General features: G+C 38.9%; 1 protein-coding gene across 2 annotated transcripts in view; it reads left to right on the forward strand.

Moving 5' to 3' along the window:
* Positions 1 to 237: 237 nt before the first annotated feature.
* Positions 238 to 24,438, forward strand: part of TRPC6 (transient receptor potential cation channel subfamily C member 6) — a 96,257-nt gene continuing 72,056 nt past the window's right edge. Inside the window, exons 1-2 of one of the 2 annotated variants that reach the window (XM_027467882.3) lie at positions 689 to 828; positions 916 to 1,114. Coding sequence is in view for 1 of the 2 variants with exons in the window: in XM_027467875.3 (XP_027323676.1) it covers positions 686 to 828 (143 nt within the window). In the remaining variant the exon portion in view is untranslated. Of the gene's footprint in view, positions 829 to 915; positions 1,115 to 24,438 lie in introns of both variants that reach the window. The other variant, XM_027467875.3, reaches the window with a different exon arrangement.

Below are 24,438 nucleotides of genomic sequence, written 5' to 3' on the forward strand. Positions count from 1 at the left end.
CGTATTTCCAAGTTAAAAGAAAACAAGAAGTTCCAGCCCCGTGAAAGCCGGAGCTAACAAGTCCCTGTGTGTTTGCAGTCCCGCTAAATTTCCAGGGGAACAGCCGTCAGTGAGATTTTGCTCAGATCCCCGTGGGCCACGTCGTGTGTAAAAAGCGGCTGAAGGTGAGCATCTCTCCTCCTTGGGGTACAAACCCTTGGTTTTGGGGGGTGGGGAGAGTATTTTGGAGTGACCTCTTCAGAAGGCCAAGCCCTGAAAGCCAAAATCTGTCCCCACACAGGCCGGGCAGCCCCCTCGGGGGAGTAGGGAGTGTGAGGGGAGCCGGGGTCCGAGCGGAGCCGGGGGTGGGCTGGTGGCGGGGCCGGGAGACGCCGCGGCCCCTGAGGGGAGGCGAGCGGCGCCCTCCGCCCTCCCACCTCCCGCCCCTGCCGCGCTCCAACTTTGCTGCCTCTCGCCTCCCAGCCGGCTCCATCCCTCCCTCCATCCCTCCCTCCATCCCTCCTTCCCTCCCTCCTTCTCTCCCGCCGGGAGCCCGCCACGCCGTGAGGCGGCCGCCGCGGTGCGGCGGGGCGGGCAGGGCGGCGCCGAGCGGGGCTCTACGCGCTGCTCCGGCGGCGCCCTGAGGGAGCCGGGTGCCCCGGGTGGGCTTGGCGACGACGACGACTCCGTCTCGGCGCGGGACGCCATGAGCCAGGCTCAGCCTTACGCCCCGAGGAAGGGCGGCTCGCCGGGGACCGGCACCCGGCGGAACGACAGCCAGGACTACCTGCTGCTGGACGCGGAGCCGGGCGAGGACAGCGCCCTGCCGCCCTACGCCTTCTACCCGCTGTGAGTGCCGGGGCGGGCTGCGGCGGGCGGGCTGGGGCCGCTTTCCATCCTCTCCCCCCTGCAGGGCAGCTTTTTTGCTTTTAAAAGGCGAAGAAACAGCCGCGGCGAGCGCCCCTCCGACCGGCCGCAGCCCCTCCAGTGCCCGCTCTGCTGGGAGAGGGACCCCAGCGCCCTGAGGAGGAGTAGGAGTAGGAGGAGGAGGAGGAGGATGATGAGGAGGGCTGTCGTTTGCTGCCGTTTGCTGCCGAGCCCGCGTCGTTCCTCGTTAAAATTAACGCTGTGTCTGGTGGGTTCAACGTAGTTACGGGAATATTAACTCGCAGAGTGAGCGCACGTCGCGGTCGTGTTCGTACAGCCGCGGTCCTTCCCTTGCTGCGTTCTGTCAGAGGCGCGTAGCCCGCTGTACTTTGATTGTCCAAGTTTTGCTGAGTAGCTCTTGTCGTTTGAAGTAGGGTGGAAGGACATATGCCATGAAAACTAAATGAAACATAAACGACAAAGGTTCCGGGAGCCGCAGTTTTTAAAAACCAGGTCAATTAACGCTCTCTGTTTACACTTTCTCCCTGGTTCTGTGCTGTCAGCGTGAGTCCCATAATTATCACTTGTTAGTGCTTCTGAGGAGAAGTTGTCCCACAGAGGAGGAAAATGGGTATTAAGCAATGTGAGATGAGTCTGAAAATCCCAGGTGATTAGTGGAAGCTCTGTACTTTCTTTTACACAAATTGGATTGACTGCTTAACTGATGAACTCCAGTTGTGTACCTCTTCTAGTTGTTTTGGTTTCATCTATGAGGAACTTACCAGCCATTTGTCATCTACCTGGATGTAGAAAATAAATAATTGCAAGAAAAATGGTAATACTCACAGTGTTTGATTATTTATATGCTCAGTTAAGAACAGAGTTTTCAGAAATCACAACTATATTGCTCTTCCTAAGTGTTTTTTGCTGTAGAGTAGTTACTAGTTCAGTATGATCATGTAGCTATAGGAGCATACATTATTCTACACTGGACTTAATCCCTGTGTCAATATGAATGAATGTATCTGTCTAGTGAATGATTTCCTGAGCAAAATCTAATGATGAGTAGTGCAGGGACTGCTTCTGGCTAGGTGGTCTTCAGCTCTGAACTAATATGCCAATTGTTGAGTTCCTTTGCTGTGGATTCATTCAGAATGGTTGTCCAGCTGCAAGAGGATATACCTTGCTTAAGTGATTTAAACAGTATCTTAAAACAAGATCTTCAAGAGCTGTGGGATGCTAATGTTTTCCCTTCAGCAGTATAAGCCTGTGTTAGCAGCTCTTGGTCCAGCACACAAGTGTGGAGATCATGTCTCATCATCTCAGAAAGGCTTTGAGGAAAGCCTACATCCTAATTAGGTTGCTTTATAGAGCTTGGGTAGCACTAAATGCAGGATTTTATCTCAAGTTGTGTCACATCAAGGTCTTAGATGGCTGATTCTGCTGTATGGGAGCCTCTCCCTGTGGAAGTTGTTTCTATCAGTCTTTGAGAACAGACAGATGCTACCTGATCTGAGTGGCAGATGTGAACATGAGAAATGTGCCCATTCTCATTTTTTATATAGTTGCTACTAAAAAAGGTGCTCTAGGGGACTTTGCTGTTGCTGTGCTTATTTTTTGATGCACATTAGGCATGGGAAAGTTTGTATGGGGCTTCTCATCTTCTTCTAAGGAGCCACTTTATGTGCACCTTGTAGACATTACCTGCACAGAACCACTTACAAACTCTAACTAATCTGGCAAGGATGAACGCAGTGAGCACAGGCTCCTCCAGGAAGAGGTGATGTCCTAAGTACAGGTTCTGAATTTTACTGCCTAAAGTCCACTTGCATCATATTTTACATACCTTTTGTGCTGTCTCTTGAGCTGGAAGCCAATAGTTTTACCAGTGGCCTTCATATGGCCAAGAACAAGACCACAGTGCTGGTGTTTGGGATATATGATTTATAACCTTTGTAATCTGCGTGTGTTAAGAACACTTTTTTCTGCCTTCTTTTGAAATCTTCAAAATGACCAGTATTTCATGATGTTACAGTGGAGAGTATTATCTGAATCTTACTTTGTATCAGTGGAATCATAAGGTCTCTGGAGATCATGAAGATAGTGTTGATGAAGGGCCTGCATTACCCAGAGAGATAAATTATGTGAAATCAGTGGTTTGCTTGCCATGAAATCTACTTGGGCCCAGCATGCATGTCTTATCAAGTCTGTCCATATGTGTGCTATCGATGTTTATTCTTCAGCTTCTTCTCCAGCAATGTGGCAGCTTAGGGAGCTGGTCATGCCGTAAGGTTCCATATTCTTCTGTGAAAGTCCATGGAGGAATCATTGGTGGCCATTGGATTAGGAGTCTAAACTGAGGGGTCTGTGGGCCTGTCTATTGAGGAAGAGCTGTTATGTCCCATGAAACTGAATAGTATGTTTACGCTTCAATGCAAACACAATAAAATAACCCTCCAGATTACATCAGTGTGTGTTTTAAAATATTTTTACTAAAACTACTTGTGTGTCACTTATAGTATTTCCTGGTGCATCCAGTCGCTAAGGTTATTTTTGTCAAACTAACTGGAAAATTATGTGCATCATTTGCACAGGCAAAAATGCCCCAAGAACATCTCGTGTGATGGTGATTAATGCAGAACAGGGATGCAGAGTACAGCTGAGGTCCAAAAGATCTGCCCTGTACATCCTTTTCAACATTGTGAGGGGGAAGCACACAATAATGGTGGCTTGGTTAGACTGTCATTTGACATGTGGGCTGATAACAAGGAAAGGTTTTCTTCGAGTGGTCATTTAGTGCTGATGTCACTGCCTGTGTTGTTTCTAGAACACGTTTTTCATGTGTCTCTTTGTGATTGCCTTGAAGTAGCATAGTGGCTGGATTCTAAAATATCTTTTCTAAGAGACCCATTTCTTGTATTTGCAGCTAAAGACCTAATCCATCAACCACTTCTACTTCAGTTCAGTAGTGTTACTCCTGAGCCTTCATATACAGTCCCTTTGTAAGAGCAAATTATTGTCAATTTAATAAAATACTGAGGTTGCCTTTTTTTTTTTTTTTTTTCTCCTTTGAGGTGACTTTTTAGATGATTCATTAATTGTAAACTGTGCAGTTATATTAAAATAGGAATAATTGCCAAACCAACTGTCTTGAATTTGTGTCAATGAGTTTAACAGCACTGATTGTATTGTTCTCAGGTACATCTAGGCTGAGACAGAAAAAATGCTTTCATATATGTGTGTATATATATAATTAAATAATTATTTAATATTTAAGTACTAAATTACCTGTAGACTGGACAAAAATTTGAAATATTGACCTGTCAGTGCTAACTGACTCTGTGAGTAGTGAGAGAGCTGACAGAATTGTTCACATACTTGAGGCTTTATCTGAGTTTCATTACAATGTACTGAATGAGCAGTACTACTCTTAGTACTACTCTGAGCAGTACTGTCTCTGAGGTAGCTGCTACCTTCCTTGTACACAAGACAACCTGGGCTCAGTAACCATGCCAGACAGGGTCACAGCCTCTTTTTTTTTGGTATGTGTATAAAATAATCTTTTATTTTCAGTGCTGTACAAAAAGTTCTAATGGGAACTTGTGCTGAAATACCTTGCTTTTCAGAACCTCTGTTAGGGAAACACACTTCAGGCAATTTGCAGAATTCGTAATTATATGGTTTCCAAAAGATAGGGTTACTTTCTTAAGAATTTAATAATTGTGTTTTAGAAATGTTACGTAAGTAAACACTCTTTCTAGTAATCTTCTTCCATCTAGTTATCAAGTCTGGCCCCTAATGTACCAAAAAATGCCATTGCCACACATAAGTCAGAAGAAACTTTTTCTCTTTTGCAAGTATTTCACTGGCATAGAACCCCTAGTGTGTAGTTTAAAATCACAGAATCACAGAATTTCTAGGTTGGAAGAGACCTCAAGATCATCGAGTCCAACCTCTAACCTAACACTAACAGTCCCCACTAAACCATATCCCTAAGCTCTACATCTAAACGTCTTTTGAAGACTTCCAGGGATGGTGACTCCACCACCTCCCTGGGCAGCCCGTTCCAGTGCCTCACAACCCTTTCAGTAAAGAAATTCTTCCTAACATCTAACCTAAAACTCCCCTGGCGTAACTTTAGCCCATTCCCCCTCGTCCTGTCACCAGGCACATGGGAGAACAGGCCAACCCCCACCTCTCTACAGCCTCCTTTAATGTACTTATACAGAGCAATAAGGTCACCCCTGAGCCTCCTCTTCTCCAGGCTGAACAAGCCCAGGTCCTTCAGCCGCTCCTCATAGGACTTGCTCTCCAGGCCCCTCACCAGCTTCGTCGCCCTTCTTTGGACCCGCTCAAGCACCTCGATGTCCTTCTTGTAGCGAGGGGCCCAAAACTGAACACAGTACTCGAGGTGCGGCCTCACCAGAGCCGAGTACAAAAGAAGATGGAAAGTGCATTTTAAGGTCTAACCCCAAACGTGAGCACTATTTTGCAGTGGAATTTGAAAGTGACAGTCCCTGTATAAACTTCCCTGCTGAAAACATGTTATTGGAGAATATATTGCGAGCATATGGAGATAGTCAGAATGCACTAATTCAGTCAGACATCTGCTTATATTGCTTATTTATACTTTGAAATATTTTGCATTGTGAAAAAGAAATATATTTTCTTATACGTGTCAGAAAGGACAGACAATTATGTATTAAAAAATCAGTTGTAAAGTAAATGAGGCACACAAATTATCAGATGAAAATGTGAAAGAAAAAGGTTCTGATGTGCATAACTGCCTTGAGGCGCAGATTATTCCTCGGCTTCTGTGGTTGTTAGATCAAGTGGTTCTCAGCATTAGCAAATCCAATACATGCTTTAAGCCACTTTCACTGTTAAATAATATACTTAATAATTTCTTTCCTGTCTCTAATAGTTTCTGCTGTTGGCATAACATCATTTTTATCTGCATCCTGAACTATCTTGCTTGAAATGACCTGTAAAATGATCTCCTAGACTCTTCATTAGACGTAATCTCTTCAGGGAGTAATGTGCAATGTGGCAGCTGTGCTTCAGATTGCTAGTCTCTGCTGAGATGCTGTATCATCTGAAAAATCTCTTGCAGTGGTTTTGTTGACAACAGAAAGGTGGAAGAATTAGTACGGGGAAAGAGAGGTTGTTTCCTTTTATAGTGTGGTGGATAGAACACTTCCCTGTGAATTGGGACTAATGGATCTAGTTCCTACAGTGCAGAGGAGAAAAATCATGCCTGAATTTCTCATATTCTGGGTGACTAAATTTAATCCTCAAAGTCTTGGTTAAAAAAACATCACCATTATGACCAAGTCCCTGGCAAAACAACTTTTAGTTCCCTCTTTATTTTGTACAAGTATCTATAAGGGAATGCTTCACTTTGAACTAGAGGTATGCTTGATGTTAAGTTCATTTTTTTTTTTATATATATGCTTTTTTTTTTTTTTGGTCTGAGTGAAGAATAACAAATACTTCCTTTGAATCAAAAGGAAACGTGTTTATTTGATATTACTGTGTTCTAATGTTTCCTGTCTCATCAGAATTTTTATGTCTCATCAGAAATAAAGGAAAAAGAAACCAGAATCATGCTTATCGGGATTAGGACATTCAGTAAAAGTTTCTTTTAAAAACCAGCAGAGTGGACCTACTGTGGATAGCTGAGGTCTGTTGGTAGTGAGTACTGCTGTAGCTTAACCACACAAAGTTAAGCTGGCCAGGGATAGGTGGTCTTCAAAAAGGTCTGGTAGTCTTTAGAATGCTCCCTTCCAGTATGTCCCCAGAGCAGACTCTACTCCACAGGTGAGGTTTCCTACTGGATAGTTTTGTGCTTTGAAGTTGCTAGAAATACAGTAGGCTTATGCTGAAACCGGTACAAGACCAGAAAATTACCTCTCAAAGGTAAGCTGAGCTACAGACATTCATTTTTTGGTGAAGACTTACATGATTTGTTGGTTTTAGTTGCTAGGCTCTTGTGTATTCACTGCATATGTTCACTAATGTAGCAGAAAGCTTCCTTTGGTCTGCTGCATTACTTGAGGAATGCCATGTGGTAAAACTATATAATCCATTTTGCTTGACCTGTAGCAATATTTCTGAGGGCTTATTCATACCCATTCTTAAGAAAAAAGGTAGATCTGCAGGTCACTCAGATGCAGTTACTGAAAAAAATAAGTTACCTCACTGTGGGACCTAATTTTATAAAACTGGAAGCTTTCCATTTAAATCCAAGTCATTTGTTGGATTTGCATGGTGAAGGTGGAGTAGCGATAAAGAAATGCGTGGGATATGTACAGCATACTTTTCATTGCAAATGTTAATAACAAGCGTGCTCTTTGTCAAACACCCTCCCAACAGCATTTGCCACTGCGGAAGCTGTGGGTTATAATAACTGGCTACTTGAAGAATTCCCACAAAATGTCAATATCCCCAGGTAACAATGAAATGGCATGATGGGTCTACCTCATCAGGCTATGTTTAGGCGTTTGAACTCAGCAAACATGGTGAAAAGAAAATTTTGGCAGTTAAACTATATTCATCAAATTCTGCTTGGTTTCTTACATCAAACTGTGCAAGGCAATGGCTTAGCAAAGGGCTACAATTTGAAAGTGCATAACAATAGTTTTATATATACGTTTGCACACGTGCACACATACTTGTGAGTGTAGATATGCACATGGAATCTACTCAACAGGGAGCTTAAAGGATTTGGTTGATAAGATGCATTTAAATGTAAGTTTTGATAGTTAAATGTGGACAGAAAGCTTAGTGATAAATTACATACAGTTTTCTCTGGAATGGATTAACATTTTAATCTTGCAGTGGAATGGTTGTTTGTTTAGCAGTGACAATTTAAATACATAATCAAATACATTATCTTCAGCAAAATAGATAAATTGTGGAATATAAAGGGAAGATGACTAATTAAAATCCGGGTTTATTTTCTATATCTGTTTCTACACAACTTCACCTTTCCATAGCACGAGAACAATTGACAGCACACATTTATTATCTCACCAACATAATACGTATAAGTAGACATTTGTAAATAACAAAAAAATAGGAATGAGATGGGAGCTTGGCTACAAAAAACACAAGTAAGTGGAACAGTGTAGAGGAACTGCACATCAAGAATTGTCATCTTGGGGGCGTTCTTCAGGTTATGTGGGAGGTGTGCATGGCTTGCTTTCTGCAGCAATTGGATGTTATTTCCTTTTGCTAAAAAACAAAAGCCAAAAAACTAATTTAAAAATGGAAGTGTAGTGGATGTGGGTTTGGAGGGTCAAGCCTTTGCTGTGGATGGTCTACTTTCTTTTAAAGTGAAATTGTAGTGATGAAGTAAAAATGACAAATAGTAATAATAATAGTAGTTGTGAATCACTGAGAAGTAGATGTGCCTCATCGCTCAAACATACCTTCAGTCATGCCCTTAGTCATACTGCTGTTAACATTAATACATCATTAATTAAAAACAAAACCAACCTGAGCTTGCCCATTGCCAGCTCAGAAGAATGTGACTGGAGTTATTTGTTTTTGCCTTAGAAATGGAATAAGTACTGGTTTTGATGTCAGTATTTACCTTAGTGAAATGATTAATGAACTGAGGTTCTTTTTAATTATTTGATATGTGAGGTCTTCCCATGCAGGTAGAAGGAAAGATGCTGAACCACAAGATGGTGGTGGATGCAAGTTAGATTGAAAAATAAACAAGCAAAATGGAATACAGATCACGAGGTTTGGTGATGCAGTGCTGACAGTTTCAGAGGATATTCAGACTGGTAAATTTCAATGAATCTTGTCTGCTGTTTTGTTACCAAATTTTGAATGAAACAGTGCATCTCTTAAAAATGGCATCACATACTCAATTAAATTAAGTCCTCTCATTGAAAGTAGTGGGAGTTTTGTTAGATAGCCTGGATGTTTAGCAGGTTCACATTACAATTTTACTTTAGTTGTAAGTGAGCAGCAGCAACTCCTGCTGACCACCTGCAGAAATAACTACTCAAACAAGTTTACATCTTGCTTTGTTGTGGTTCGCTGATGTTTGTGCACACAGCAAGTGGTAATCTCTGGGCTGCATGGGACATCCCATACTTTCCTAATCAGACTTTGATTAATCTCTGCGAATAAGGGCAAACTTCTGCTTTTGAGCCTGCTGAATTCTTAATTCCAAAAGAGAGGTCTCTTGATTTAGCCATGACCTGTAGGGACCTACAAGCAAGCATTATTTAACTCAGAGCTGGAAAATACTTGTCCTGAGAGCAAGGAGCTATTAAGAAGGCTGCTAGCGGCCACAGCCATCCTGGATCCTCTGGATTTTTTTTTCATTTTTAATCACATCCTGATGAGCATAACTAGAAAATAGGTATGTGCCCAAGAGACTGTTAATGTGGGCTAAAGTGCTGGTCTGGTGCCTTCTGTCTTCTGTCAGTACTGAGAATTCAGATGAATGCTAGGTTACTAATTTTCCTCTTGGCCCAATCTGGGTTTTGCCAGTTGTGTGTCTTGCCTGGATTTAGGAATTGTGACTGGCTGCTTAGAAGCCTTTTGGAGGGCAGATTCCCTCATCTTTGAGTGATATTTCTCATCTGTAAGATTTTGTCTTTGGCGTACATATTTCATGTATTCTGTACATGATTTTTTCTCTCCTTTTTTTAGAACAGGTAGCCATATCCGACTGCTCAACTTTGTTAGGCCTATGATATGTACACGTCTTCAGCCTGCCAAGTGGTAATAACCCAATACTTGGCACTTCTTGTAAAGCTCTCTTAGTGCATTGCAAACAGGCATGTCACACAGAGTCCAGCTGTCAGCCTTCCAGACACTGGGCACTTGGCAGCCGAGAGTGGTTCTTAGCACAACAGCGTTTTAAATCACGGTCTGTGTCAATTAAACACCTCTATAGCACCCCGCATATCGCAGCAGTAAGTAAAATGCTTCAAACTGAGGTGCAGTTTGTGGACGGATGCTTTGGCAACTGGCATCACAAGGCTCAGAAAGTCTGTACTGTTGAGACTCATTGCAGCTAATGTTGCAATTCTCATTTCTCTGCTCATCTCAGGATCTCTACCAGCTTCCCCTTAGCCCCACGCATGTGCAGGAGCACATCCATGAGCTTGTGATGGGGCAGGTGCTTGATAAATCTGATTGCTTAGCATCCATCCCACGTGTAACAGCACAAGCAGCGCTGAGCTGTGACAAGGGCTGTGTTTACTCACAAGCCCCGCCAAATAGAGACCTAGAGCCAGGAGAGATCCAGATGTTAGCTAAAACAGTAGGTTTTGCATTTTTTCCCTAACCATTTGCAGTAACACCTCGTTGTTCATATGTGCCAAGATTTACAGTCACATTCTGTGAGCTTCTAATCATGTTTAGTGATTTACATAGGATCTGAACCATTGTACTTATCTTTTCATTTTGATAATCCTTTCAGAAAATGCAGTGAACCTCTTTGAAAATTACTCCTAACCAGCTGTTCTTCATGTTCAAAGGCTAAAGAACAATTTTCCCTTCCATTTGCAAAGCAATAATTGATTTTCTATATTAGTTTAGTTCCACTCTGCTAATCTTTGTTTTTATGCATAATTTCCTTAAGCTAATTTAAAATTACTTTCAATTGGAAAGTGTTTTCTTAAATTTAGTAATGAAATATCACAAGTGCCATAATTTTCTCATTGATTATCTGCACTTGTAAGGCTGGTTGCATTATACATGAGTTGAAGATATATTTCTATTCTTTTTTTTTTTTTTTTTGTCATGCTAGATTCATTAATTTATATTTAATTGCAATAAACCTAATATGATCCAAATATATGAAGTAGCAAAAGATCTTGAAATGATCACTTAAAGCTTGTAGAATTTTTATCATGTGCACATGAGGGAGAGTAATCTGTTAGAAGTTGATATAAATATATAGTATGTTAGTTGTGCTTATTTAAAGGGAAATCCAGTGCTCTGAGAACTCCTGAGCCTCTTGTAGCTCTGACATGAAGAACGAATATGCACGTTCATGGGTCTGTCGACACCCACATGATCTCATGGATCTCCACTTCCTTGCTTTTGTTTTCCTCTGTGCACTTGCCTATGGGTTTCTCCTGGTGGGAGCACATAGGCTAGGATGGCTGCTGGGAGGGTTCAGACTCAACGTAGGCATAACATGGACCAGGGAGGTGAAATTAAATAATCTTCTGTGCAGCAGGATACTTGAGGATATTTGCAGTAAAACCTTTAAAATTTCCACTGAGACATTTAAGTCCTGCTCTGACTAAATTATCTGACAGATCAGATGCAAAGAGCAGGCAGCTGGATGGCAGCAATTACTCTTCCTCTGTAGCTCTTCTTTTTCTCTGCCTCTAAAAACAAGTTTCCCATTAATTTCTTAAGACAGTTTAGGAAGGCTGCTGTTTTCTTAGCTTTCTCAAGTGAATCTTAGATTCTTACAATGCTCTATTTCATTCTACTTTCTGTCTCTATGTTGAGAAATCCACATTAAAAATGCAATGACAATTCATAATTTGGATCTAAGTGTGGTAATGCCAGCAAAAGTTAGTTAAGATAACTCTACCTTCAGACAGTGGGGATGGGACGAAATCTTCTAAGGCTACTAGGTATTTTGTATGGCCTCCCTTCAGTGTTCTCACTTCAGGATCTTAAAAACTAAAACCACACAGCATCAGAGCCACTGGGAAGTTTGGGCCGCAGTCTGTGCTGCTGTCCTGCATCCCAGTGAGGCCAGTGAAGCTGTGAGAGTCTGTAACAACCTCTGGCCAACCTCTGGCTGTCCAGGAAAGATGAAGGAGTTATGGCAACACAGCAGATATTGCAGAGGAAGAACAGCAAGTATCTTGAGCTGGCATCTAAGCAACAAGCAAAACAAGCAAAAACTAGACTGGGAGAGGAATGTGAGTATCTGAAGAAAAGGTCTATAGTATTTAAAACATTTTGGAGAGCACTTCTAAGAAAAAAAGTCAGCAATAACAGTATTTCCAGAAGGTTTGCAGAGTGAACACTCCTTGCTGTACAAAGCAGTACAAGTGAATGTTCTCCACTTTTCTTCAGAAAAGAATTTTAGAGAGTTAGGTAAAAAAGCTCTTTAATGAGCAGCATATGTTATGGGCACATTGGTAGGTAAACAGCAACTGATGTGATTGTGAAATTTCAGCACTGCTGTGTATGATAAAGTAATAATGATCTTACTTAATAAGATGATATATAAAATATATACTGGGATTTCTTTTCCCACAGGCACTTCCAGCCTAAAATCAGCAACAGCATTTGAAAACAATGAATGAGAAGAAAGGAAATGTAAAAAAGAATCTAGGCAAACACTGCAGAGACAGCAAGGCTAATGGCTCTAGTCTTACAGAACTGCCTGAGGGTCTTTAATGACCCAACGTTTCTATGTTATTGATTTTTACATCAAATCAGAAAAACAACAGAAATCTCTATAGCTGTCAGTGAGAGCATTTGATAACAACTTAGAGGGAAAGAATATCCCTTGAATTGACCAGCTTCAGCCTGTGCAGGATTTCTGACCTGTCTGCAAGAATCAGTGAAGAAATCACTGGTACAGGGTTAACATCACTGCTGTGCATGTTTGCCTCTTCTCTGACTCTGCCTGTGCCTTGGTTCTTCCTACCAGCACACAAGTCTTGATCTGTCCAGAGGGCCAGAAATGGCACAGAGGTACATAGTGAAGAGGAGCGGAAACAGGAGGATTCACCAAGGGGAAATGCCCTTCCCATCTGGATTTCCTTTTAACTGAAACTCGAGGAGGGTGTAGGAGGGCTGCTGCATGTCCAGGGATCTCCCCAAAGGCAGTGTGCATGCATATGTGAATGTGCACTTTTGAGCACTCCTGATACTAATAATGTGCAAGCAAATTCCAGTAGCTTCATGTTCCTGAGTTTTACCTCTCTTGGAAGCAGATTTAATGAGTCTTGAACTGTAAGGTAAGGTGCTAGGTATTTCATATTGTGGATCAAGCATATAAGAATTGATCAAAATTTCACACCCATCCATGGTTTGTTTTCAAATCCTACATTCAGTGAAAATGTCAGTGACTCTGGCATCTACATTTGGTTTTGATTTAGACATAGGATTTGGGGTTAGAATGTTGAAATCCTTGTGTCTCTTTCATCTCCGTGGCAGTCAGCAAGCTTTCCCCTTATTTTAAGGGTGCTGCCTTGGTGGCAAAGGTGGCAGCAGGTGCAGGAGAGGCTGAGAGCTTTGTCTGAAATGAAGCAACTAGCCTGACATCGTGTGGGCTCCTACCATCCTCTGTGGAGGAGACAGGCCCCTTCAGAGCATAGTTCATCAGGTCTGTTCCAGGACTGGGTGAATCACACTGGTGACTAAAATACAGTAGAATGATTGTTGATGAATGGCACATTTATATTCCACAATGTGCAGATGTATTGCTGCTGACTTCAGTGGGATTTGAATTCATATGCCTGTGTGGGAAATATTATCCTCAGTCTTTAACATTCGTGAATATGTCTTTTTCACTGTATGTTTTGTAATATATGTCAATGATGGTAATTTAAATATGGAGGAAAAGATGATATGTTTCTGGAGCAGACGTCAAAAATGAGAAATATCCGCAGTGAAAAACGGTATGTTATTCTTTGACTAAGACTAAATTCTGACCCATATGTATATGGATAGATGTTCTGACCTTTGAATACTGAACTATGCAACATAGATTGATTTTTTGGGGGGAGAGGAGAGAATTAAGAAGAGAAATATTTTGCATGTTAATTGTCTGCATTGCATTAGAGAACAGAGGTAGAAGAAGAACAGATACTAATGGGTTTATCTGGTAACAGAAATATTTTTTTTTCTAATTTATATTCAAACACGGGCCAAGCAATATCCTTCATTTCGATTAGAAAGTCAGCTTATAATATGAAGAAGTATTAAATCTGCTTATTTTAAAAAATAATTATAACAATCAATTCCATGAGTGTCACAAAAGATTTTGCAGAATTTCAGTTCCTCTCTTGCCTAATTTTCCTCTTTGTTGACATGGATAAAATAGAATTGGAAGTGGTGGTGTAACTTTGTCTCAAAATAGAATTTCTTACAATTAAGGCTGTTTACCAACATTCTGTGATATCAGATGTTCTCCCCTCTGAGTTACATGCATGACTCACTGATATCACCTTTAATAAATGTAATGCTTCTGCAGTCTGCATGCAGCCTAGCACAGGCTGAATTGGAGAATGTACTTCAGTTGTAACCAAAATTTTGCTCTGCAGTTTTTAGAATGGTAAAACCAGTAATGTTTTCTGTTCAAGAACAAATTAAAATCTGTTTTTTCGATATGTTGGTGACCCAAGTATTCATCCAAAGTTCTTGTCCTCCATCCACAAATTATTTATATGGGTAGATTTTTGTTTCAAGTGTTTAGCAACTGCCCTGGGAATTTAAGGAAGGATCCTGCCTACTGATGATGTAGGAGAGCATGCCATTTTCTCCTCAAGGCACCAGAGATGAACTCCTCATTTAGAGGCATGAAGACAGCTTTGGAGATTCTGGATTGCATGAGAGATACAACAGCAAAATATCTTTTTTGAGTGAGAAGTAATTTCTGAATACTTATAGCTTTATCTGAAACAGTTCTTTTGAATATATCAATATTATATAGTGAGAGGTGGAATGTTGCCCCAGGTAGAAATTACTGGCCAGACATCCCCTGAACAGTAAAACAGTATGGCTGGCTGCATTTTATCGTAAGAAAAACAGTACAAGATTTGAAGTGTATCCTTCTCAAGTTCACAGCCTCACTCAGCAGCAGGCCACTGCTTCTTGGTTTGAAAGGGGTATAGGGGCTTTTCTTGGGGCGTGCAGTGGAGAGTCTGTATCTGCTGAGTTTGTACTGTGGGTGGCTTTTTTTTTTGTTGTTTTGTTTTAAATTTGTGACCTGTTAGCATGAATGTAGAAGGCTGTCATTCTATCCCATGGGAATCTGAAAATTAGAGATGCCACTGACGTTCTGAATAGATTAGCATGATCCCATTTGGCACAACTTGGTAATCTTTTATAGCCTCGGCTGAAGAGTTGTACTGAGATCGTTTTACCTCTTGCTCTGCTCAGTAAGCCCTGAGCTCAAGGCTGGGACACAAGATGGAAGAGAACAAAAGCATCTGCTGCTGCTATGTATACTAAAAATATTCAGTTCTGAGAATATAAGAGACAGTAAACACCAAAGCACCAAATTATGACTGCTAATTACCTTACAAAAAAGGCAGGGTGCTAGGAATATTTGAAGGAATGTTTCAAAGGAGTGTAGAAAGTTAGAGGTATAGAAAATGAGAAGAATAACTCTTATTACCACCTGTCTCCAATAATCAATCAACATCTTCCTAAAAATTCAAGGTAATTTTCAGAAAACAGCAAAGCCAGCTGATGCTGCTGCATCTTCACCCAGGAACTTCAGTTTGCCCAGGAACAGGATGTAGCAGAATAGGGAATAGGGACAGTGAAACTATTTTCATGATATTTCTCATGTGCAGCATCTAGATAAGAGATATGTTGACTAGGCTAGCTTTATATCCCAGAGATGATTTCTGCATGAGAGCAACTTGGTATTCCCTGCTCTTCTACATTGAGTGTCATATATACTGACACTGACAGGATATATACCACTTACATGAGTATCAAGGGGAGAAAAAACTTCTAAGTAAACAACAGTTGCAAGTAGGGCTCTGCAAATACTATTTTTTAATTTTAATTTTAATTTTTATTATTTTTATTTTTATTTTTATTTTTATTTTATTTTTTTCTTCTCATTCTGGAATATCTCCTTGCAGACTTGGCCAAAAAAAATGGGAATACAGTTTTCTCATTTTGCCAAATCCTATGTAAAAGTGAAAGCTGAGTAAGTTTGAAATTTCTTTTCACATGAAATGTTATTAGTTTTGTATCTGTTTTCATGCTAGAATGGTTAAACAATTAAAATTCCTCCTTTTTTCCTGAGCAACCCTTGACAGCTCTCTTCTTGGAAATATTCACCATTTACTCTTTGATCAGATTGTTTCAATATGTCTGAAGTAAAAATGTTTAGTTTTGGTCAACAAACATTTAAAAATGTTTGTTGAAGCCTACCGCAATCATACACAAATCAAATCAATATTAATTACTTTTTTTTTTTTTTTTTTCCCCATGGCTGATTGTGAAGGACAGTTTCAGTGCTCCCACAGCCCATATGTGATGTGACTGCCTTGGCAGACGGCAGAATTCAGTTTATCTGTGCGTTTGTGCATGGCGGAGGGATGCACAGCTCCTCCTGAGACCAGCTCCTGTGAGACCATGGTGACCAAGACCCCAGATCTGTCTCCCTTCATCAGGATAATGTAGTGAAATGTTCTGTGGAACTGATGCAAAGTGATACACTTCACATCAGTTACAAAGCAACCATCACAAGGCTTTCTTCTCCACAATATTAGGGTTTGGATCCGAATAACATCTCCCCTGCTCCCTTCTCCCCTTAATTTTAATGCATTTAGTCAAAATCCGAAAAGTGAATTTGGACAGTTTAGACAAGCAACAAAAATACCTACTGAAAGATTTTGCTTTTCGGAACCTGTATTTGCCACTGGATAATGAAAAGGCCACTTTATTGCTAACTTCTGTTGGCTTAGCTTTTCTCCGTCAAAAGAGTTTCCATCCACCCAAAAAAACCCCAATGTCTTAAAAGTCTTAACTCTACTACTGTTTGTGGGATTTCAGACTAAAGAAATGTCTTAAATTGTTATTCTGCTTTGATTCATCAAATTTGCTGGATGTTTGTGTTAAGTGATAAAGAATGATTCTCTGCATAACTAAGTTTTAATTACATTATGATTCTTCTGTAGAGTATATTGCAAAAAAAAAAACAAAAAAACAACAAGAATAGAAGTTCTCTTGACAACAAGAGGCAATCAGGAAATATGCTCAGTGGGTATTTGCCATTGCACATAGTGTCAGTGCTCCAAAAGCTGTGTGTTAATGTGTCAGTGTGAATAAATGCCTCTTAGGAAGATTTCTCATTTCTTTGTTTCATCATAGCAAATTATTCATTGGTAAGCCATGTGCTTGGGGTGTCCAAAACTGTATTGCAAGTCCTGTTTCAAGTCAGGCAGAACAGAAATCTCAATCCAATGGGAACTGGTGTGGATGGGCAGAAGCTTCTTTAAATCTTACTGATCACAGGAAAATATTCTGCAATTATGAAGTCACAGTTATTGTCTCACTTTATGTCTTTGATATCTCAAATTGTGTTTCTGTTTTACATCGTGCCATGTATTGGAATCCTTATCATACCTCTGGTCTAAGAAAGGCAAGCGATCTTTTCATGCTGGAATTTGTTGCTTGACTTGCTACCAATTCTGTATTCACTGAGGTCAGGATGGCAAGTACTTTATGCACATCAGGGAACAATAAACATCGTCGTTGTTTCTTCATTCTTACAAAGTAATTATTTTTTAATAACAGTAATTACAGCTATTAAAAGTAAAATAAAGCTGTTACTTTAAAAAAAAATATTTTTCCCTTTTAAGTAAGCACATATTGAAATGGAAAACATTTCCTCAGTAACACTTTATCCTGAAGTTATATTGCACTGTTTTTAAGTAGCATTCTCTTTTTTTTTTTTTTTTTAAATACAATGCATGTTTCTTCAGCCTACTTTGTACCAGATAATGGGTAACATCTACAAAAATAACTCTGTTCTGTTCTTGTTTTCATGAAATTCAGTTTCATGCTTTTTATCTATTTTTATTTTTCTTGGGTAACACCAATCAGCTGTTCTTTCTGTTGGATATCACTTTGTTTTTTAAGCACTTACAAGGTAAATTCTATCAGATGCCTTGCTTTTTATTTCATATAATTAACTATACATTACATTTGCATAGTAAAGATAGGATACATTTAATTCTTTTCCCACAAGCAGAGGAGGAAGAAATGTCTCCTGTACCGAAACTATAGTTATTGAAGTTTTTTGTTTGTTTGTTTATTTGTTTTGTTTGTTTGTTTTTTAATCCAAAGAGGAAAAATTGGTTTGGATTTATTATTTCCTCTGAACTTGTTCATAAACAGAATTCTGGGAAATGGAATATTTGGGAAATTCTCATTTTGTTGAAATACTTTTAAACAAACATATTAGCTGGTGGACACATTTCACAGTATTATAGATTTTAACAAATTAAAAAGTGGATAAACATATTAAGGTCCGTAATCAAACAGTCAAATATGACTGCCAGAATAATCATACCTGCCATCCTTTCGGAATTCTCTTTCTTATATTATTGCATATCTCTTCTATCTCTAGGCTAATTTCTGTCCTTAGTACAATTATATGCAGGTTGTTTTAATTTTTGTACCCCAAGCAGACTTATTGTCTGTTCTTCATCAGATACTGAATAGAGTGCGTACTTCCTGCTCCTGCAGAATGGAGTTATTTGCCACCAAATTCTAGTCACTCCTGTAATGCCAACAGGTTCTCATGTTGATACTTCTCTTCCACACTTTTAAAGGTCTTTTAAGACCTTGAATGCTTTTTCCCTTATTCCTAGTCCTGAGGTTGTTGGTTGACAGGTCAAGATCAGTGCGAGATATTCAAAGGAGGATATCTTGAAAGAGTCTATATTTTTTAAAAAAGAACAGAATCCGAACAATATATGAGGATGAAGAGCTCTAAATTTAGGGTATATACTTAGAAATTTATGCTCCTCATTAATATTTTAGGATTGTTAAATTTTGTAACTGCAGTAGTCTGAAAAATCAAACATCATCCATGGAAGTGATGAGCAGATTGGAGTGATTTCAGTTGCATTTGGTGTTGACAGTCAGATTTTCAAGAAATAAGAAGAGACCCAATAAATCATGAGTAAAACTAAAAACTAAATCATGAGTAAAAACTAAAAACTAAATGAGTAATCATTTAATTTTTGGTTTCAGTCCCGAAGGTGACACATATGATTAAATCTCAATTTATTCCCATGCTGGAGCATTAGCTCAGTGCTGACTACAAGGCATGCTGAAGTTCTGCCATATTAAAGTTCACTTCTTTGTGCCATACACCACAGATTTTAGGGGTAATCCATACAACTGTGTTTCGCCTCATTAAATTCTTCACTTTTTGATTTTCTTCCATGCTTTGATATCTTCACCTGCATTGTAGGTGAAAATACTGGCATTGCTCTCGTCATCAAATTGTCACTTGTCTGGAATTCGTACTTTACCACATGATGTTTTTATTGTCAACTCTGTGATATAGAAAATGAAAAGTATTCTGCTGAGGATTTTAGTTTTTATGTATGCTTTTCTTGAAAGATGCCTAATAGTTTCAGCTTGGGAAAAGCAATAGAAAAGATGTTACCAGCTAAAATTAATCGTTATACAAAAATAAAATTAAAATATCTTATTTAGACTGCTAACCTTTGGCAAGCATGTCTCCGGCCAAGTAGCACAAGAAGCAGCTAGTGGAACTGCTGGTCTTCTCATGTCTTATTTAGACATTTTAAGTTACTTTTAACATCTGTTTTGTGATAGCCTCTAGTTTTTCTCTTGGAGATGATTTTTCTGTTTCTCTGACATTTTTGATGATACCTTACCCTATTGCCTGGGACTACAACTCTGAATAATAAACTGTGCTAAACGTAACGATGATAATTGGCTCTGACTCATGCCAGAAGTAATTCACACCACTAGGAGAACAGGTAAAGGAAGACAAGACAACCTTGTGAGGTGTCTTGTGGAGGATTCTGTGCCAGTGTTTCGCCCTGTGCTCCAGTCTCCCTGTGCAATTATTGAGCTGTGGTATTATGGTTGGGTCTAGACACCCCAAACACGGCAGTGAACTCATTAAACTGTGCTCTGTGATGTATGTTTGTTTTCCTTTCATTTATAAACAGATATATAAATGCATACACACTCGTACACATTCCCTTTCTCCCCCACTTTATAAAAACAAATGGCATCAAAATGAATTTAAAGGAAATACCCTTGGTCATTAAATGATCAAGGCAGTGAGAGCTTAGCAGAGCTCTTGGCGGCTGGAGTTATTCTGTCAGCATAGCCTCATTTTCTTCCTTATCTGCTGGAGAAGTCCAGGAGTAGTTGCGGCTACCCTTACATGGGTACATTGTGGGACAGGAATCAGGAGCAGCTTCTCCTGTTCCATTGCATGGTCTTATTGAGGGGGGTTACAGCTTTTCAGCTGTAAGCATTTCCTTAGCAATAGCAAACACTATTGCACTTGCCATAATACAGCTAAGTGTTGTGCGCTAGCATCTGGCAAGTGGTTGCAAACATAAGCAGAGCAGTTGAGTCAGAGCATGACATTTTCCAACAAGGCCCTACAGAGCTAAAGACAAATATTTACTGCTTGAGCTTAAGTCCATTGTCTGGAAAGAGAAGACTCTTGAGGTTTTATGTTCAGACTGGGCATAAGGTTGGCTAAGGAAAAGCTAAAGTCCTAGTAAGTGTTACCACAGATGGCTCTTGTTTTCAAGCCTGAAATGCATTTTACTTCCTCTGTTTCAGTGTATACTGGCTAATATTTTCATGCTTTGTTGCGGTTGCCAAAGTGTTATTTATGCAGCTCACCAGGTTTATATAACTGGGAAAGGGTAGTGCTCCTTAGAGCTCACCTACTGCTGGAAGGTGATGACATTAATGGGACAGTTAAGGTAAATACTGTTTAAGTATTGGGAAATAAATGTGTGCTGAAGACGTATACAGCTGGAGTATAAGAGATGCGATTTTTATTTTTTTTTTTTTTTTTTTAAGACAAAATTACTAAACATGGACCTGCAGCACAGAGAATGTTATAAAATCCAGTTTGACAAAAGCAACGGTAGCTTTATAGCACAAATGTTAACAAGAGAGAGCCACAGTTGTCCATCTGGCTTGGCTTCTTTCTGCAGTCAGCTTAATCAGATGCCAGCCAGAGAGGTTTGTGTCTGGGGAGACAGGAGCTCAGGGCTGGGAAGGGGGCAGGCACTGCTAGAGGAGGTTCTGCCTCTTCTGAGGCTGTCTCTGAGTATGGGGGCTCCCTTCAAACAAAATGTGTCCAACTAGGAAAACTTGAACGGATTGTTGGTAGTTTAAAAATACGAGAGGACTACAAGGCACTTATTTATGTATTTTTTTATGTTAATCTGAGGTTTAAAACAACTATTAGTTTTGATAAATTTGACTGTGTGCTTAAATCACAGCTCCATCCAACCTTATTTTTCCATACACAAAAGGGGTAAGGAGCAGTAGAAGTAATATGAAAATGCCTCTCTGTAAGGTTGAACACACACTTAAGATTGCTTCAATTCAGAAAACATTTGAGCAGGCAATTAAGTCTTAATGGTTTTAATGGAGCTAAAGTGTATTCTTAAGTGAAAACCACAGAGCCTTTTTTTTTTTTTTTTTTTTTAAACTGAATTTAGGCCTTAGCTACAGACAAGGAAATGAAAACAAACCCATTCTAATATTTTATAACTTTTATGCTCCTACAAAGGTATTTTCTTCTAGTTCCACATCTGTGTAGTATTTTAATTGTAGAGTTTAAAGAAAAAGATAGTTTTAAATATGTTAAATTAATTCTTTTTTATTTTTCCTGCTGCATATTTTACATCACATTCCTGACCATGATTCTGGCATTGTGTACTAACATTTAATTATACATTTTTTGTTAAATTGGAAACAATAAATTAATTTTTGGCTGTACTTATTTGAATATCAGTTAGTTGTTCATCCAAATTCATAATAAAAATATGAGTTAGAAATTTCCAAACATAAAAAATTAGGTTCCTGTATTGAACATCCATAAAATGTCTTCATGTGGTACGTTAGAATAGTGAGTAAAGAAAATATTATACATACATATATTGAAATAACTTGTTTGTATGTGTTCATTTGATAAAGCATGTTATAGTGCTTTAAAGCATTTATTAGTTTTTAAAATATAATGGTTTATTAATGTCTATGAGTTATTTGCATAAATAGAGATTAAAGGACGATTTAGTATAGCTGAGTGGTAGGACTTCATCTGCTAAGAGGTTCTACAGGTTGGAAGGTATTAGAATGAGAAATAATTTTACACTGATAATTTATTAGAATCATCATCTAGGTTGGAAAAGGCCATCAAGATCACCAAGTCCAACCATCCACCTGGCCTACTGAGTCACGCCACTAAATCATGTCCCTGGGTGCCACGTCCACGCATCTCTTAAATACCTCCAACAATGGGGACTCCACCACTTCCCTGGATAGCCTGTTCCAATGCTTGGCCACCCTCTCCATGAAGAAATTCTTCCTAATGTCCAATCTAAACCTTCCCTGGTGGACTCTTTCCTCACATCCTACCACTTGTCACCTGAGAAAAGACACTGTCACTCTCCTCGGTGCAGCCTCCTTTCAGGTAGTTGTAGAGATTGATCATTTCTCCCCTCAGCTTCCTTTTCTCCAGACTGAACAGCCCCCAGTTCCCTCAGTTGCTTGTCATAATTCTTGTTTTCTAGTCCCTTTACCACCTTTGTTGCTCTTCTCTGCACATACTCAAGCAACTCAATATTCCTAGCTGTAATCAAGTGGGGAGGGTTTTATTTTGATTTGAGAACCTTAAACACTTCCTCAATTTTTATTTTTAGCAATGAAGAGTGATGGGATAATTTGTACCTGAATTACATACAAAGCTGCAAAAAACTCCTTTGCTTTCTACCCCAGTGTTTTCTGATTCTCTCTGCTAATTATATTGTGTGTGTGGTTTAGTTCATGTGCCTTTCCCACATTGTACTTACTTATATATGGTACTTAGGTAACTATATAACAATGAAGAGCACAGCATATCTCAGTGGTGGTGTAACACTCTAATGTATACATTAGTCATGTTTAAATTCATCTTTCAGGAAAATTAAGTGTCATATCTGAACTTGCATACATTTATTCCAGCTTCACAACAGGAAGGCTCTGTCTTGAATTTTTATATGGATATTGAAATTTCAAGGTATCATGTAGGACACTCATCTAGGGAATCCATTAAAATGAGCAGCTCTTTCATCATGAAACAAGCTTGAACATCTTAAGTATGTTTAATAAGTAGAACAAGAGGCTCAGCTCTGCCATTTTTTGATCCATTATGTTGGCTAAAAATGGACATACTGAGTGCTGTCAGTTCTAATGTAAACCCTTTGTAATCTTTATTTATATGTATTTACGTTTTGATTGTGAATCCTTGCAGAATAATTGTTTTCTGACTTTTTTTTTTTTTTTTTTTAAATACCATTAATTGTGAAAATTGCCCAATTGCAAATACCTTTTTTAGTTGGAGTTTAGTGAAGATTGATGTGAGCAGTACATTAACTGTTTTGGGTTTTCACTGTAACTTTCCCTTGTGGTAAAGCAATGGACCAAAATTTGCCTTAGTTCCTTGCTTTCTGTTAATGTGTTTTTGGAATAATCTCTGACTACTTTTCAGGCACCTTCACAGGCACCTTCAGGCAGCTGGAGTTTCATTTTGTTCCTGTGCCTTATCTTTTCAATTTGTCCCCATGCTTTATCTTTTCATTTTTGTCCCCATGGTATCTGTTTTGGTGTTAGTATTCTTTCTTAGCGAACTGTGACAGTTTCTCTTTCCAGTACTTTGATGTATTCAGAAAGGCACATGGTTTGGCCAAGAAGATCTATTAAATTTTTGATCTTCCACAAAAGAAAACCTTATATTTTTCCCCATAATATTGGCTTTTTAATCTCCTAATTCTCAATTTAATTTTTACATTTTTACCTTTTACTTTTAGATAATTTTCCAAGATCTTATTTACACTTTCTCTGAGTTTCTTTAAATGTACTTTGTTGTATTCCACTATACTTACTTTACAGTTATACTTCCTTCTCTTATTATAACCATTTCCCTTTTCAATTATTGACAAGGTTCTCATTTTTTCCGCTAAGGCAGTTTGATATGAAATACATACAATTATTTTCCTGTTGTTTTTCAACTGTTTCGTAAACAGACAAAAAAGGATAGATGACTGAAATGAATTTATGAAATATGATTGACAAAAATAAGCTGTATTTCAGTCAGATATAGACTAGCAGAATAGTTACAAGACTGTCTCTTAAAATGAAATTTCATGCAGGTATAGTTGATTTAAAACAAAAAAAGAATAGAGAAACTATTACAATCATTTTTTTTTTCCAAGGCTAACAGAATCTTCCAGTTTCTAAAGGCAATCTTTCCTTTACTATTTCAGTTTTTAATAGGTCTTTCAAATAGGGGTGATATTTCATAACTGACAAATGATAGATACTCTAAACCTGATTTAAGAAAAATATAGTGGAAAGGTAGACAAAATTTTCAAAAAAAAATTAAAGGCAAAAATGACTAGACAAAGTGAAATGCATCACAGGCTAATAGAGGACTGTATGAGTAAGAAGGACAATAGAGTTAATTTATCAGAACTCAGAAAAGTATTTGATATAATGCCACATCAGAAAATATTTGTTAAATAATGAGATTGGTTTAGTTGAAAAAACAGGTTTAATTTAAGGCAATAGCATGTTGAGTTCTTGTTGCCAAATGTCTAATTTTTACAGCTT

Source organism: Anas platyrhynchos, chromosome 1, assembly GCF_047663525.1.
Source record: "Anas platyrhynchos isolate ZD024472 breed Pekin duck chromosome 1, IASCAAS_PekinDuck_T2T, whole genome shotgun sequence".
Taxonomy (NCBI): domain Eukaryota; kingdom Metazoa; phylum Chordata; class Aves; order Anseriformes; family Anatidae; genus Anas; species Anas platyrhynchos.